We start from the raw sequence: 16361 nt of genomic DNA, 5'->3' as shown, positions 1-16361 counted from the left end.
AACACTGAAAAACTCAATCGTGGCCGTTCAATCTATGCTAGACTAGGATCGATGAGATGGCATCACATCGAACGGTTCATATGCCGTATAAGGTAATAACTGAAAATTTTGGATATTATTTCCCCCGAGGACGGCGAGGAGGCAGTCACACGTGGTAGCTACATGTGCGAGTGTAAAACTAAAAGCGTTCAGATATTTTTGGGCCTTAAACTTACCTGTTTGTGATATACATATACCTAATGGGCTAAATGTGAGGTCTAATCTGCCAATGTCTTTCTATTGTACAATTTAAAAACAACAATGTACGTACAGTATTTGGCAAAGAGTATCATTTTTGATATGTATAGTTTAATTAAATTATGGTACGTAAGGAAAATATGAAGAGGTTTCTTGATTTAGACCACCGAATCAAATGTATCATGGTATGTATCTATAAATCAAGACTCTGATAGATAAAAGAATCGGAACTAAAGTATCTTATTTATTGTTCTAGTGAATTTTAAAAAGTTTAACGAGAATAGATCACAACATTTTCATAATATCAGTAGTCATATCGGCGATATCATGAACGGCTTTGTTACGGTTAGTCAACTCTGAAATTCCGGCAATTCCGGCGAACTGTTGCTGACAATAACCCGGCTTTGCCACAACCTCTCTCATTTGAGATAAAGCCTCCGAATATTTCCCGGCCTTTAGACCGGCCACCACTGCAGGTAAAAACCTATCAATGGCCGCACCAAATTCCTCGACGCAAGTTCCATACCTCTCAAAGTCTCCACGGTCACTAATATTCTTTAGGATAGAGACAAGGTACTGTTGCATCTCGTTTACTTTCTTTGTGGTCGCATCTACGGCGATCCACGCAAACCCTTTCATGGTTCAAAAAAAAAAAAAATTAGCTACATAACATTGCAATATATAATGTAAATATGTAATACATATTGATAAACAGTTTTTAGAAGAAATGAAAAAGCAAAAAAAATGATATATGTGTGGTAATATTACCTTGGACATTTGAGGTTTTGCTTCTAGGATTAAGATTTAGAGTGGAGTAACATAGTGCTTGATAACGGTTTTTTTGGCAGACCTTCTGTTCCAACGATTGAGACAAGGCTATTTGGATTTGGATAAACACGAGAAAAATTGCAAATAATTTCGTGAAATGATTCATTTTGTTATTTGGCGATGTGAGTGTTTTGTTGATATGCTACAAAGAAAAGCTGTTGGTGAATCGTTTCTAGTTTTGAGGCTGGCTTTATAAAAAGTTTAAAAAATCTCTCTATAGTGTATTGAGCGGAAAAAGAGAAGTTTCTAATTTTCAGAGTGCATTTGGAAACATATCCAGAAAAATCTCTTCTGGTCAATTAAGATTATCAAGGCATTAAACTTTTTGTTGACTATTTGTTCTTACACCAACTTTTACATTCTTTCTTACTAAATTGAATGTTTGACTAGGATTCACTATTGCATGTTAAGTTATCCCACAAATAATTTGAAACAGATCTATTTAATTCACTAAAATTGAAACATATTTAAATCTACATATTTTTTCATTTTAACAAAATATTGTATCACTTTAACCACACTAAAAAAAGGATAGAGTTCACGCCATATAAATCAAAGACTCTTCTTGATTAAAAAAAAAAACTGAAGAGAAATTAGATAATCTTGGCTAAGAAAATCACAGATAATTTAGAAAAATAAATATTTTATGGTTAATAAAAAGTTTATTAGACCATCATTAGTAGAGTACTCTATATGAGATACTTAAAAATAAATTAATAATATAATAACCTATTAAATTAATCAAAGCAACTCATTAACAACTTTAAATAAAATTACTCCTCCAATAGAGAACCTTTATAAAGGGGTACTTAATCATTAATATAATATATATATAAAATTTATATAAAATTTAATTATATTTGTAAATAATACAAATTAACAAAACAAAAATTTAACTAATTTAACTTACATATATTACATCAATGAAAATCAAGGCTTATTCTTTTCAATCTGGGAAATATATAAGAAATATTAATAGGGGCTGCAAAAAAGAGCAGGGGGAGAGGACGAGACGACGGAGTCGGGGAGAAAGAAAAATGGAAAAAAAAAAAAAAAATTCTCATTTTCTATTTTTTCATCTTCCAGTTATACTGCGCCACGTCGCGGTACTTATGGGCTTCTTCCGATGCCTGCACAAGCAACGATTCACTTTTTATTAGATCATGTCCACTGATATAATTTATGGGTTGTTTATTTCTTGGGTGGATCAAAAGTTTAATGAAAAATATTGTAAAAAAGCCCATTAGACAAAGTATCGTTGCTTCTTTGGGCAACATAAGCAACACTTGAGCAACGTATCGTGTCAAATTGTGGTTGGTAGATGATTAAAAAAAAAAAACAATTCTGATTTTATTTTTCTCACAGAACTCTTCTCTCTCTTCTCCTTCTTCTCCCTCCTACTCTTTCTCAAGTTGCTTAATTTAATAATTGTCAAAATTAAATACTAAAAAATTGGTTAGTACCCATTAAAAGTGCTCAGGACTGAGGATGCCCTTAGGGCTTTCTAATTTATTTTTAATCTTTCCTGGCCCACTTTACGGATAGGTACCCCATAGAATCCTCCCCTAATCATGCTCTTAGATTATCTTTTATTACCAATTAAAAACTTATATTTTTCTGTTTTATTATTGTGATCATGTGTCACATGCTATTAACCACTGTAGTCACACGTGGTAGCTACATGTGCGAGTGTAAAAGCGTTAAGATATTTTTGGGCCTTAAACTTACCGGTTTGTGATATACCTAATGGGCTAGATGTGAGGCCTAATCTCCCTATGTCTTTCTAGTTTCTATTGTACATATTTTTGTCAACTTATTTTAAAACAATGTACGTGCTTGGCAAAGAGTATCATCTTTTATATATAGTTTCATAAAATTATGGTAATTTAGAAAATAATTAAGGAGGTTTCTGATTTAGACACCGAATACGTGTCAAGTGTATCATGGTATCTATAAATCAAGACTTTTTGATGGAAAAAAAAATTTAGAACTAAAATATCTTATTTATTTTTCCGGTGAATTTTTAAAAGTTTAATTAGTAGACAACATTTTGATAATATCAATGGTCATATCAGCTGTATCATGAACTACTTTGGTAAAGCTCATCAACTCCGTCTTCTTCGCGGAGGTATCGGGTCCAGCGAACTGCTTGTCACAATCACCCTGCTTCACCAGAACCTCTTTCATTTGAGACATAGCTTCAGGATATTTCTTGGCTTTTAAATCGGCTACTACTGCTGGTAAAATATTATTAATCGCTGCACCGTAATCCTCGACGCAAGATCTGTATTTCTTAGAGTCTTCACTGCGACTGACGAGATTTAAAACAATGATAAGAAATTGTTCCATATCGTTGAATGTCTTTATCGTCGCGTCGAAGGCGATCGACGCAAGCCCTTCCATGGTTTTAAAAATATATATAAGTTTTAGCTATATAACGTTGCAATATATAATGTAATACATGTTGATAAACAGTTTTTTGAAGAAATAGAAAAAGCCAAAAAATTATTTATGTGTGGTAAAATTACCATGGAGATTTGAGGTTTTGCTTCTAGGATTATTATTTAGAGTGGAGAAGCATAGTGCCTTATAACGGTTTTGTTGGCATACCTTCTGTTCAAGTGATTGAGACAAGGCTATTTGGATTTGGATAAACACCAGAAAAATTGCAAATAACTTTGTGAAATGATTCATTTTGTTATTTGGCGATGTGAATGTTTTTTTTATTTGCTACAAAAATAAAATTTGTTGGTGAATCGTTTCTCTAACTTTAAGAATGGCTTTATAAATGGGGTTAAAAGATCTCTTTATAGTGTGTTAGAGCCGAAAAAATGAAGTTTCTAGTCTTCAGAGTGCATTTGGAAACATATCCAATAATGTCTCTTCTGGTCAATTAAGATTATCAAGGCATTAAACAATTTGTTGAAGAAAGGACCACTGATTTGTTCTTTTACCAATTTTTACATTCTTTCTTACTAAATTGAATGTTTGACTAGGAAAAAGAAAATAGATTCACCATTACATATATAGTTATCCAAGAAATAATTTGAAACAAACCTATCTTAGTTTACCACCAACATTAAAACATATATAAATCTACATTTTTGTCATTTTAACAAAATATTGTATCACTTTAACCAAAAAAAAAAAGAGAGAGTAGAATTCACGCCATATAAATCAAAGATTCTTTTCAATATGAAACAAAAAATAAAAGTAGAACTAGATAATCTTGGCTAAGCAAATAACATATAATTTGTAAAAATAAACATTTTGTGGTTTATAAAAAAAAGTTTTTTAGAAGATCTTTGATTACCAATTAAAAACTTTTGTAATATTTTCAGATTTTATTTATTTATTATTGTGATCATGTGTCACTACATACTCACATGCCATTAACCTTTTCGTTGACGAATAGACTATTAACATTTTCTGATTTGCATATAATATATATATATGTGCATATACATAAACAAAAACATATACATATATGATTTCTTATTGTAATAGAATATGTAAGACTATATATACATATGACTAGATGCAAATTAATGGTTGGTCTTACGACATACATTATATGTATAGTCGTATTGTAATAGTATAATGTATGTCGTAAGACCAACCACTTAATGCTTAGTACAAATATATATCGTTACCTGTTTACCAAAAAAATATATATATATATATCGTTACCTTTAGACAAACCAGCTGATCAAAAAATTATATCGAATATATATCGAATATCGTGCAACAATGGCAAATAGAACAAGACGAGAAAGATACCTGATGATGTCAGCAGTCATTTCGGCGATATAATGGACGGCCTTGTTACGACCGGTCAACGGCAAACTCCCGATAAACTGCGCCTGACAATTATCCGATGCCGACATAACGTTTTTCATATCATACTTTGCAAGAGAAAACTTGGCAGCCTTAAGATCAGTCATCGTCGCTGCCACTCGCTGGTAAATCTCTCTGAGTTTTAAGTTTGGCTGCCACTCGCTGCCATTCTCTCTGTATACATTTTTTGATTCCATACAGAGAAATATTTTCTTAAAATTTTCTTTATTTTATCACCGTAGATTTCCATAAAATTATTGTCTTCCATCGTAACTTCAAATTACCAATGCTTATTCAAATCAGAGTAACTCATATTATCTCTGCGTTTAGAGGTTAAGACCATCACATTATTGAAGAATTGTTAAGCAAAATTTAGCTTAAGATTTATTAAGAGAAGCTCTTATATTTCTTAATAAATCTTAAGTTAGGATTTGCTTAAAAACCCCTCAGATGCCCTAATAACTTTGGTCCATGTAGATAATTATGTGCATTTAATAGGTTTACATTTTTTTCTTTTTGGTTTAATGTTAAATTAATAGGTTTACATGTATCAAAGCAAGAACAAAAAGAAAAAGAAAACGTTTTATAGCATAAGTTTAAAGTCACACATATACATACATAGACATATAAATACACACGCCTCACCTAGGAATGCATATTAGTCATCTTAATAATCTTGGTAGTACTAAAATATAGAGAAGATGAAAATGATAAAGATGATGATAATGGCTATGGTGGTGGGGGTTGCGATGGGTAGTAGTATCGTAGATATGACATGCAAACAAACACCTGACTACACTCTCTGTCTCTCTCTCCTCCGCTCCGATCCACGTAGCTCCTCCGCCGACACCGTCGGTCTCGCTCTTATCCTCGTCGACAAAATCAAGGTATCTCTCTCTTATCATCATAATCTCAATTCGAATAAAGACATTATAGTGTACTAGTCACGGGGTTGGTTTTGTAACTTTAAAGTCAAAAGGCGATTTTGTCCACCAAAAAAGGTATTAAAATGTAAAAATGTTTTTTTTTTTTTTTTTTTTGTGGGAATGTACGTAAGGCGCTAGGGACGGAAACGCTCGGGCGTATCAACGAGGCGTACAAAACCAAAACAATGCTTAAACGGGCATTGGACGAATGTAATCTAAGATACAAAACGATCGTAGACGTTAACGTACACACAGCCATCATAGCTATCAAAGGAAACCCCAAGTTCGCTGAAGACGCCGTTGTGGACTCCGGTGTTGAAGCCTCCGTCTGCGAAGGAGGGTTTCCCAAAGGCCAATCTCCTTTAACCGAATTGACTCAAAGAATGGACAAGATCTGCGACGTGACCAGAGCCATCGTCCGAATGTTGCTCTAATATCTATACATTTCTAGTTTAAAACATCATTCTAAATTAATAATAAAGTTCTTAAATCATATGCTTGGTTCAAAATTCTAATGAAACGATGCACCGTTGCTAATGCTAAACCGGTACTAGCTTATGGGTGCAAAAAGTTTCTGGCACGAAGTTTCTAGAACGGAATCACGGGATATACAAAAACATTCACGAGCCAGATATCGACTGACGAGAGAAGAGAGCCCCCACAATATAAATTTATCTCAAAGGTATGTTTTAAAATTGTTTGGTCGACGTTGGGTATAGTGCGTACTCATTATATAATGGTATTTTTAATTTGTCGTATATGTGACCGACTACTAAAGTACTCATACATCAAATTTAAACCACACATACCCGTCGTCTTCCTCTTGTTATTGTTCCAACAACCACATATAACCAAAAGGATAAAGTGTAAAAGACCAGACTCATACTCAGACTCAGATCCATGTATTATGAAAAATTAGGTAGTATGATTCAATCAAATATACCTACATTAATAGTCCAAATTGAAGTTTATACTCTAAAATACGCACAACAACTTATATGCTAAAGACATATCTATCAAACTAAAGCAAAGTTTGTTGATCACGAAGCTTCGTTCACGGGTGGAATTAAAATAATCACGTATACCTAATAATCATTAACCTAGTTAACATCGATATATAACAAAATTCTTGTGTGACGACACGTAAAAAGCACCTTGTTTTATAGAACAAAAAAAAAAACATAATGTATGTTAATTTGTATGAACTTTTAAAATTTACTAACATGTAACAACTTCAAATAGCAACAACTACTATATAAGTCTAGAAACAGAGCTAGCAGTAGCATACTCACAACAACACAAGTCTTTAATTTATTGCATAACAAGTACTTCTCAGAAGTTTCACTATCTCCGGCCAATCATGAAGAGATCATCCTCCACCATCACATCATTACCGTGTCTCTCTCTCTTTCTCCTCCTGCTTCTGCCGTCAGTATACTCCGACGATGATCTTATCGACAAAATATGCCAAGCAACGCCGTTCTGCGACCTCTGTGAAGCCTCTCTCCGTCCACTCTCCCCCTCACCTTCCGATCCCAAATCTTTAGCGGCAGCTATGGCTAGCGTCGTGCTCGGTAACATGACCGATACACTAGGATACATCCAATCTCTGATCAGACATTCTCACGATCCTGCGGCAGAGCGAGCGCTGGCTCAGTGCGCCGAGCTGTACCGGCCGGTGGTCAAGTTTAATATTCCTCAGGCGATGGAAGCAATGCGGCGCGGCAAGTTCGGACTGGCGATATACGTCCTCGGAGACGCGGAGAAGCAGACTGATTCCTGCCAGAAAGGGATCACAAACGCCGGCGCGGACGACGAGAGCTCGGTGGCCCTTACCGCTAGAAACAAGCTGGTAAAGAATCTTTGTGACGTGGCGATGTCTGTGATTAAGTCTCTGCTGAATGGTCTTTGAGAATCTCTGTTCATTAACTATCATCATTATCATATATACATATATTTGTAATTACCGACACGAACAAAATTCTATTATAAAATTCGGTAGAGATATTATTACATTATTAACTAAAACTCTCGAATCAAAAAACTTAATAAGTTTTCAACTAGGAAAAATGATATATTTGGGAAAAGTTGAAAGCAGCCAAGTTTAAATCAAAGAGCATGCATATATTGATGATTGTGGTTGGATGTTTACACCAGCACATGTATGTACATTTATCAAATTTAAACATAGAATATGATAACAAAATTTCTATGTTTAGGTGTTATAAAGTTTCACTTCGAGTGAGACTAAACGGATTAAAGAGGTAATGGGCCTTAATGAAAAGGGTCCACGAAGCATCCGCAGACAGCAACGAAACAGAGATAATAGACATTAGAAATACACATACACACACACACACACGTGAAATCACATGTTCAGTTAATTTAGGCACAGCCATTAATAGTGGTCTCTACTATTACCTCAGTGGACTGTCTTAGATACAGCCACATGGATCCTGTTCCCAAATATTTATACTGTACATTGTTATTTTTTTTATACTAATTGATTTCAAAATTTCAACTGCAACCATCGTTTACATGTGATCTAAATTATTAAAAACAAAAACGATATAAAATAATGTTTTGATTTAGTCAAAATCTGGATACTATTTTGCAACAATCTACCAAAATTATCTCAGTTTTTGAATTAATTGTATAATAATAAGAGATAGCTGAATAACATAACACTGATTTTATTATTATGTGTAAAACTTAGTTCTCTCTCTCAGTTTATTATTCAAGAAAACGACACAAAACTAATCTTTACCCACATCGGATAATTATCATTTTACAGCCACTGAGAAAGCAGCCCATCTTTTCTTTTTCTTCTCTCCAAAAAATTTATCGGTATGATAATAGGAGTACATGGTTCACCGACAACCTAAACCGATAAATGGTTTGATCAAACCAGTATGGATTTGATTTTTCCAATTCTATACTCCTTTCTTGCGGTTTACTGTGAACTCTTCTTTCCATTCTCCAAACCGGATATCGGTTTAAGTAAACTACGAGAAAATCTCTGTGCTAATACCGGTCCGGTATAACCTCCATCCGGTTCGCTCGCCGACGGATTTCCAGCATACTGAGCCGAAACAAACCCGCCATTGACATTTCCGGCAACGACTGAGTGTGGTTTCCCGGCTGCTCTCGGTGACAATCCTGAAATTGTCAATTAATAAAATTTTTTAGATAAGCTAAACCAAAATCCGACAATCGTGAAACGCAAACGCAAAAGCGAAATCAAAACGGGTACCTTGGAAAACGAGTACGAAGAAGAAAATAGCGGTGAAAAGAGTGGCCAAAACATTGCCGAGAGAAGAAGCCGCAGACGCAGCTTTGGACGCTCTCGATTTCTTCAACGCTCTCATACGTTCGATCCTCGCGCGTTTCAGCATCGCCAATTCAGCGATCTCCCTGATAAGTTTCTGATCCGCCGCGTCCAGCGACGGTCCGCGTGGTGGCCGCGGAGGCTTCGACGCGGATTTCTTCCGTTTCTCCTTCCGATCACTCCTCCCCCATCCCGGTTTATTGATCCCACATTGAACCGGGCTTGCATCATTCTCTAATTCTTCTCCGGTTTTAACCGGTTTGCTATCCGGAGACATGGGCTTCTCCGGTGACTTTGTATAAACATTTTCACAATCTACCACTCCTTTCTCGAGATCAACATCGAAATCGAGACTCATTCCCATTGTTATCTCACCAGATTAAGACAGACAAGATTCCAAAAACCGAAACAAAACAAAGTTTCTCACTTCAGATCAGACTCAGACTCGAAGTTGAAGAGACAATCTCACAAACTACTCCTCATCACCCTAAAGAACGTTCTTGAATCTGTAATCTCAGATCAAGATCTAAACCCGATAGAGACGAAAGAACACACACACACACACAATATACGTAAAAAATGTGGTGTCTATATATGAATGTGTGTGAGTGTTGCTTTTACTTTATGTGACGGCTTTTAATAGCCAAAGCAAGTAAACAATGAATTACAGCTAACGCCTCCTCGCCCAGCAGAAAATAATAATCTGCAAAAAAAACACCAAATAATAAATCACAAAGTTTAATTTTTAATAATCAATCGATAAAAAAGGATTAAAGACAATAACTTTAATGGGGTTAAACATAGTGCAAGAATATGGATAATTACCGAATCAAAATCACGTGGTTGGGAATAAAAAAGAAAGAGAGAGATTTGGAGTTAGAGGAATTTAAAGGAGGAGAGTTTGAAGTTTGGTTGATGAGTAAATTCAGATACTGTTAAAAGTAGGTAATTTTTATACTAGTAGGAGAGCATTGATTCGAAAAGAGAAAACAAAAAAAAGAAGAAGAAATATTTATTTTTTTTGCTTAATCTCGGGCATGAAGCAAGGAACAGCTGTGTTTTTGCTTTTTTCCAATGCCGTGACTTAGGGGGGAAAACATATTAAAAATAAAATTGAAATTAATTATTCTTATCGAATCAAATTCGAAACCCAGAAAATGAAATCACTGGCTGAGTGATGAGGAGTATTCAAAAAAATGATGAATCAAGGTTTCGAAAGAGAGTCAGATTAGAAACTCTGGATGGAATGAAATGGGTGTGTGAATAAAATAGGAAACATATTTGAACTTTCTTTGTTGTTGTTGTTGTTGTTGTAATTGTTACCTTGAAACGAAAGCGAAGGAGACCCAGATCCGATACTGAAGAGATGAAGCAGAGAGACCGAGGAGAAAATGGCGGATTCACTTGTCCGACTTCAGACCGTTTCCAAAAGACAGCAAAAAACTAAATCAAGACAATGAAAAAAAAAAAGGACTTTTTAGATTTATAGTATACACACACACATTCGTCGAAGTTTCCAACTCTTTTCTTTTTTTCAGGAGAGATCGAACAAATATATAAGATACAATGGATTATTCCGATATATATATACTCTGGAATTTGAAAATGAAATAAATTAAATAAGTGTAATAGTATATTAAAGAAAAAAGAGACAGGAGATTTGAATTCGAAACAGATATAGGAACTGTAATGTGTTTCGGACATGTGTTGTTGTTCTAAAAATAGCTGAGATGAGATAAATAATATGCATGTGAGCTTTTTTATTTTTTTGCTCCAGCCGCGAAGCTTCAGCGTCACCGACGCAGGGCAGTCCCAAAAATATTCCTTTTTTCCAAATTTGATCCCATTATTTTATTTTCTTATACGTTTGCACCCCGTATATTAAAGTATTATTATATCACTTGCTCATTCTACAAATATTGTTGTTTGTAAGATTTCTCTTTTGGTTTTTTTCATGAATACTACAAACAAAAAAAACTAAAACTTTGGAACTTATGTTGAAAAATCAAGACGAGAACAGAATCGGAGGTAGACAAAGACAAATACAAAGGCGACATGTATTGTCATAATTTGAAGAAATAAATTGGTCCCATTTTGATCACTATAAATCTATCTGGCCCAGTTTCACAAATATGTGAAAATGACGACTTCAACCGAACAGGAGCGGTTCCCTCAACTGCCTTCCCCGCACTTTTATATATTTCTATTAACTCCCTTAACTATTTAAACTTTTCGATTTAACCCCAGTAAGATATCGGATTTGTAAAGAACCACCCCCACCTAATTTAGTTGGTCAACTTCTTTTCCTTTTTTCCGGTCAAATTCATCGACAACCCATTGTTTTTGTTGTCACACCTTTTAAATAAGTTCTAATTATTTACTAAATAATCATATCATTACTTCACAATTAGTGCATGTTTTATCAGGGGATGTCTGATACACGCAATTCTATTCCATAAACTCTGTATAGGGAGATTCATATAGTAACAGTTTATAAGTTTTTCCCAAATGAAATCAAATAATCGTAGAGAAATCATAAGGCATGGAGGTGTCTGATTGGTAGGGAGCTCTACACATCCCACTAACAGACAACATTTATTTCAATCGGTCCATTTCCTTTACATAATACCTTTGGCCCCATGAATCTGACTTGTTACACTTACAGTCTATCATTAACACGTTTATTATCTTTTTCATATAGATGTTATAAATATGTGAACCTTTATCTCTTCTGCCGTCAACAATTTCACACTAGACATTTTCCTCTCTTTTCTTAACCCATCATGAACTTTTTTTTAAGAAAAGAATATGTTAGATTAAAGTATATTTTGACTTCTGTGCCCAAATAAATCTTGAAATCTTGATAAGTTTCCTTAAAATTCTATACAAGGGGTGGGAAAACTATGTAAAGAGACACGTGGGGGTGATCCTTTTGGTGACGAAGACCAGACCAGTCAGGATCTGTCTGCCACACAGCTTGTTGAATCGGCGAATCCTTAAAGGTCTAGGGCCAGTACGTGGTCAGTGAATATTAATCTATTGGGCCGATGAGCCCGTTTTCGACTTTTAAGTTAGTTTTAAAAACAAATACTATATCATCCAGCTTATGACGCTGTGTACTTGGATTGTGACACAATCACATGATACCGCAAGGACAATCACTAAATTTCATGTGGCAGAGTTGTATAACTTAATAACTATATATGCTTCTTTATTCCTTTTAACCATTCTTCATCAATTCGTCGTGCATGCTATTTATCTATCACTTGAGCTATCAGATATGCCTATACTATTTTTATATTATTTTATTTTATTAGACGTCTCCATTTTATTGTAAAAAATGGAAATAACCAAATAAGTGGGATAAACAAGGTACACACATATGACTACAAAATGATAATATAACAAAAGTAAATGGTGCATCGTAGTTCCATATGCCAATGCATGCGATTTTCTAATAGGGAAATTAAGTGAAACCACATCGTCTCTCTTTCAATAGCAAAAAGAAGAGTGATTTACACAGTATACAAGATATATATGTGTGTGTGTGTGACGACAAAACATCGATCACCTTATTCTGTATGTTCCTAAATTATGTAAAAATAAGCATGCAATACATAAGAATGATTTACGGTGAGTCACTATAGTTATCTCCCCCACCGTATCCGCTTCCATACCCTTCACCAGATCCGCTTCCATATCCTGATCCATTTCCACGGCTCCCACCGCCACCTCCTCCTCCTCCTCCTCCACCGCCACCTCCACCTCCGCCTCCTCTACCACCACCACCACCACTTCCATATCCAGAGCCGCTTCCATAGCCTGATCCATATCCTGAACCTCCGTTACCTCCTCCACTCCCACCCCCACCCCCGCCCCCTCTACCGCCGCCTCCGCCTCCTCCACTACCGTTTCCTCCTCCATAGCCGCTACCCGATCCATACCCCGAACCGTAACCACTCCCCGAACCTGATCCTTCTCCTCCCCCTCCCCCTCCTCCTCCTCCTCCTCCTCCGCCGCCGCCACCTCCACCTCCTCCGCTACCTTTGCCTCCCCCGGAGCCTGAACCATATCCGGAACCGGAACCGGACCCTCTACCAAGAGCTTTTGGTGATCGAGCAGCTAAACAGACGTCAAAAACTATTAAAACCAAGAAGGCAGCGCTTAAGAACTTGAGGCTTCCCATATTCACAACTACTCAGTTATATAGGAACCAAGCTATGTATCTTATATAGCCACTAAAAAATCGTTTCTTTGTGAAAGGTTTTTAGATATAGAGAGCTAGTTAGAGAAGCCGTGTGTGTTGTAGAATCAATCGATGGTCTATGTAGAGAATGTTGGTCTGCTTAGGTATTTATAAGGAATCGAGAAGAGTGGCAACGTAAGAGGCACGTAAGTTCTAGTAGCTTCCTTTTTGACCAATATGTGTGAACAATGGGTGAATGAAGTGGGCCTGAAACTTCTCAGTGCTCTTGTAGGTGAAGATACAGCAATCGCCACTTCTCCAATACCATACCAGATTATATTTTAATTATATGTATATATATATATTTAGTGTTCGAACATGTGTCGTCTTCCTTACGGCTCATATCCTCCTCTAATGCTTAATATATAATAATTATATATGCTTAACAGACACGTATAAAACATTTCGAGTAGCACGATCCATCGACCAACATTTCCATAAGTAGATGTCACGTATTAGCAAATTTGGGAAAATAAAGGATCACAATTCACACACGTAATAAAATATTCGATAATGGCTTAGTCAAGGAAAGATAGTTAAAGAGAGTTTTGATTTTGAGAGTTGTGTGACAATGGGACCTCGGAACCTCCCACTTTGTTGAAGTCGCCTTCTTTACAGATACGCGTGCGGGAGGACCATACTTGGAGACTGTAGTGCATTCTTATTGGGTCTGCTCTGGTTACTGCTTTAAAAACCCAAATAGCACACCAGGCCTAACTAAAACATTTGTTCTTTTTGCTAACAAATAATTCCTTAAAACTTCAAATCGTGTTTTTGCTCTAAGCCCAACGGAAAAAGGTCGTTGTTATTAACACTTTTAAAACACATACTTTCGGATAAATATTTCCTTTTCTGATCAGTGGAAAAGCAATAAACGAACAGTTAAATGCATGCATAACCATGTATATTCAAAGAGTTGTATACTTGTAAAAATGATTGGCTTATATTATCGTTTATTTGTTATTTTTAGGATTATTATAAACGTTAACATTTTACAAAATGGTATATGATGAGTATAGTAGAAAATAAAAACTAAAGCAAAAGTTTAGGACAAAACTGAAACAGCAGAGTCGATCGACTCACTCTAATCTGGTGCACGGTCGAATTCGATTGACGGTCCACCATACGGTACCGATCCCAAATGTGAAACGATATATTATTATGTTGTAAAAACTATTATTGTGTACCTTTTGTTTGGATTTTTACGCGGTTTTATTGGGATTTTTATGTTCTTGTCGTCATTGTTCTAGTTAAGTAGTAGTAATAGTACTAATATTATTAATAAAGAATTCATTAAACTATCATATAGTTATAATTATATCAAAATAGTTAGTATTTTCGTGTTTTACGGCTTTTTTGGAAGACTAGACAAGTTAGGGTCCTACCCACGTGCGTTTTAAAGGAGCAGTGGAGTGGACAAATGTTTCTTTCTCTTTTCTATGTGTTGTAGTAGACACCAATTAACGAAGTCTCTCTCTTCTTCTTTACTAAAACTCTTTTTCTAAATTATGACATAACTGATTTTTAATTCCCTTTCTTTGATATTTAGAAAATCTAGTAATATAAACTAATTACTAATTAGGGTAAACATTTGCATTTATAAACGCGTTTAGTATATGAGCTTTGAAAAAAAAAAAAATCGTAACCTAAACTAGAGGACATATATAGAGATGCATGATTGGTTTGTATGTTTTTTAATCACCCTTTTGGCGAAAAACTTGGAAAAAATGATAAACTAGTAAAAAAAAGTGAAGAACACCATGCTGGTGCTGTGACGCATGTTTCTAGAAAAGCCAGTTTATATAACTAAATCAAGGTTAGATTATGATTACTACGAACTTAATTAATGCTTTTAGGATCTAATTCCCCACTCAATAATTGATTTTCAACAAGTGCCTTTTTTGGGTTCTAGAGAGGACGAAGCAAGGAAAGAACAAACCACTAACTTGTATCGTCGCGACTAGCGAGTGAAGCTCGTGCTATAATATGCTTTTTATAGGCATTTCATAGATAGTTCAATCGCAAAATTGAAGTATCACCTAGCTAGCATTAATTTCATGTATATGTATTAGTCACTAGTTCTGCGTCTCTACTCTAACGTACCTGTAATCCTATATAACAAAACAAGTACTTCTACTACTAATACTACAACATATACTGATTTAGATGTAAATGCATTATTGTAAGTGTACCCCACTTCCAAATTTCGTCTGATTGCTTAATTTACCATAAACCCTCATCTTTAGACTTTCTTTAGAGTCTGATTGGTTACGACTTTAGAGAATCCTAATTCTATCATATATTGTACTCATCTATTTTCAGCATTGCGTAGTTCATAATTGACCGTCTATGATTAGCAAGAAGATGAACTTTTGTCATTATCTAACGATGCTTCATTCACGTACGAAAAAAAAACTATAGAGGTAAGATGCAAGCTAACTTGTAACTGGTGGGAGAAATAGTATAGCTATTGGAAACAAATTGGAAAAATATGGTTGTTAACTTGTAAAATGTATCAAATAGTCTACAAAAATTAAAGATTAATATATATATAGTTGTAGACTATATGTTTAATTACATAAAAACCCCAACTCTTTTACAAATAACGTCTAACTTGAATAGCATTTTGGCAACTACTTAAAATGTAAAAAAATAATATATATAGATATTGACATATAAAAAAAAAGAGTAAAGAAAACAATAACAAATTGAAAGATTTGTATATTACTTGACAACCCAACAAACTTTGTCGTGGATTGAGAGATGAGACAGCAGAGAAATGCCCATCTCTTGTTTTTCATACAGCAACCAAGCGACGTACCATACATTGCTCATTTCTACATTTTCTGTTTAAATATTTGTTGTTGTGAATTTAACGTTTTGTTCTTGTCGTGTACGTTAGGTTTGTGAAAACCATATTTATAAAAATTCACAAATCATATTTTCATCCAATATTTTT

General features: G+C 35.0%; 6 protein-coding genes across 7 annotated transcripts; 2 read left to right on the top strand and 4 right to left on the bottom strand.

Annotated features, from left to right (window-relative positions):
- Positions 1–459: 459 nt before the first annotated feature.
- On the bottom strand, positions 460–1223 carry LOC17893896. Its single transcript, XM_006299122.2, has 2 exons — positions 1006–1223; positions 460–869 (listed from the first exon to the last, which is right to left on the bottom strand). Exons 1-2 carry the CDS (start codon positions 1169–1171, stop codon positions 523–525), a joined length of 513 nt encoding a protein of 170 aa, XP_006299184.1. The 5' UTR covers positions 1172–1223; the 3' UTR covers positions 460–522.
- Positions 1224–3084: 1861 nt separating this feature from the next.
- On the bottom strand, positions 3085–3793 carry LOC17892697. Its single transcript, XM_006300113.2, has 2 exons — positions 3594–3793; positions 3085–3461 (listed from the first exon to the last, which is right to left on the bottom strand). Exons 1-2 carry the CDS (start codon positions 3757–3759, stop codon positions 3097–3099), a joined length of 531 nt encoding a protein of 176 aa, XP_006300175.1. The 5' UTR covers positions 3760–3793; the 3' UTR covers positions 3085–3096.
- Positions 3794–5544: 1751 nt separating this feature from the next.
- On the top strand, positions 5545–6323 carry LOC17893795 (cell wall / vacuolar inhibitor of fructosidase 1). The gene is made up of 2 exons (XM_006296699.2): positions 5545–5789; positions 5960–6323. The coding sequence occupies exons 1-2, from the start codon at positions 5604–5606 to the stop codon at positions 6260–6262; spliced, it is 489 nt and encodes a 162-aa protein (XP_006296761.1). The 5' UTR covers positions 5545–5603; the 3' UTR covers positions 6263–6323.
- Positions 6324–6984: 661 nt separating this feature from the next.
- Positions 6985–7846, top strand: LOC17891977 (cell wall / vacuolar inhibitor of fructosidase 1). The gene has a single exon (XM_006299372.2). It carries the CDS (start codon positions 7189–7191, stop codon positions 7738–7740), a length of 552 nt encoding a protein of 183 aa, XP_006299434.1. The 5' UTR covers positions 6985–7188; the 3' UTR covers positions 7741–7846.
- Positions 7847–8458: 612 nt separating this feature from the next.
- Positions 8459–10660, bottom strand: LOC17891780. Of its 2 annotated transcripts, none has more exons than XM_023786027.1 (3): positions 10480–10660; positions 9082–9859; positions 8459–8987 (listed from the first exon to the last, which is right to left on the bottom strand). In XM_023786027.1, the coding sequence occupies exons 2-3, from the start codon at positions 9518–9520 to the stop codon at positions 8782–8784; spliced, it is 645 nt and encodes a 214-aa protein (XP_023641795.1). In that variant the 5' UTR covers positions 9521–9859; positions 10480–10660; the 3' UTR covers positions 8459–8781. The 2 variants fall into 2 exon arrangements, with proteins under 2 accessions (XP_023641795.1, XP_006298533.1); XM_006298471.2 differs by lacking the exon at positions 10480–10660 and adding an exon at positions 9982–10080.
- Positions 10661–12784: 2124 nt separating this feature from the next.
- Positions 12785–13342, bottom strand: LOC111831436 (putative glycine-rich cell wall structural protein 1). Its single transcript, XM_023785552.1, has 2 exons — positions 13248–13342; positions 12785–13085 (listed from the first exon to the last, which is right to left on the bottom strand). Exons 1-2 carry the CDS (start codon positions 13340–13342, stop codon positions 12785–12787), a joined length of 396 nt encoding a protein of 131 aa, XP_023641320.1.
- Between the last annotated feature and the right edge of the window lie 3019 nt (positions 13343–16361).

The sequence above is a fragment of the Capsella rubella genome, unplaced genomic scaffold, assembly GCF_000375325.1.
Source record: "Capsella rubella cultivar Monte Gargano unplaced genomic scaffold, Caprub1_0 scaffold_3, whole genome shotgun sequence".
NCBI lineage: Eukaryota > Viridiplantae > Streptophyta > Magnoliopsida > Brassicales > Brassicaceae > Capsella > Capsella rubella.
This window is presented reverse-complemented; position numbering and strand designations above follow the sequence as displayed.

What these genes read in the sequence shown, in the direction of transcription:
- LOC17893896 (XM_006299122.2), bottom strand. Translation starts at nt 1,171, where the DNA reads ATGAATCATTTCACGAAATTATTTGCAATTTTTCTCGTGTTTATCCAA. An exon ending in CAAAACCTCAAATGTCCAAG is followed by an intron (nt 870 to 1,005) that starts GTAATATTACCA and finishes GAACCATGAAAG; the next exon opens with GGTTTGCGTGGATCGCCGTA.
- LOC17892697 (XM_006300113.2), bottom strand. Translation starts at nt 3,759, where the DNA reads ATGAATCATTTCACAAAGTTATTTGCAATTTTTCTGGTGTTTATCCAA. An exon ending in CAAAACCTCAAATCTCCATG is followed by an intron (nt 3,462 to 3,593) that starts GTAATTTTACCA and finishes AAACCATGGAAG; the next exon opens with GGCTTGCGTCGATCGCCTTC.
- LOC17893795 (XM_006296699.2), top strand. Translation starts at nt 5,604, where the DNA reads ATGAAAATGATAAAGATGATGATAATGGCTATGGTGGTGGGGGTTGCG. An exon ending in TCCTCGTCGACAAAATCAAG is followed by an intron (nt 5,790 to 5,959) that starts GTATCTCTCTCT and finishes AATGTACGTAAG; the next exon opens with GCGCTAGGGACGGAAACGCT.
- LOC17891977 (XM_006299372.2), top strand. Translation starts at nt 7,189, where the DNA reads ATGAAGAGATCATCCTCCACCATCACATCATTACCGTGTCTCTCTCTC.
- LOC17891780 (XM_023786027.1), bottom strand. Translation starts at nt 9,520, where the DNA reads ATGGGAATGAGTCTCGATTTCGATGTTGATCTCGAGAAAGGAGTGGTA. An exon ending in CTTCGTACTCGTTTTCCAAG is followed by an intron (nt 8,988 to 9,081) that starts GTACCCGTTTTG and finishes TGACAATTTCAG; the next exon opens with GATTGTCACCGAGAGCAGCC.
- LOC111831436 (XM_023785552.1), bottom strand. Translation starts at nt 13,342, where the DNA reads ATGGGAAGCCTCAAGTTCTTAAGCGCTGCCTTCTTGGTTTTAATAGTT. An exon ending in CCAAAAGCTCTTGGTAGAGG is followed by an intron (nt 13,086 to 13,247) that starts GTCCGGTTCCGG and finishes TGGATCGGGTAG; the next exon opens with CGGCTATGGAGGAGGAAACG.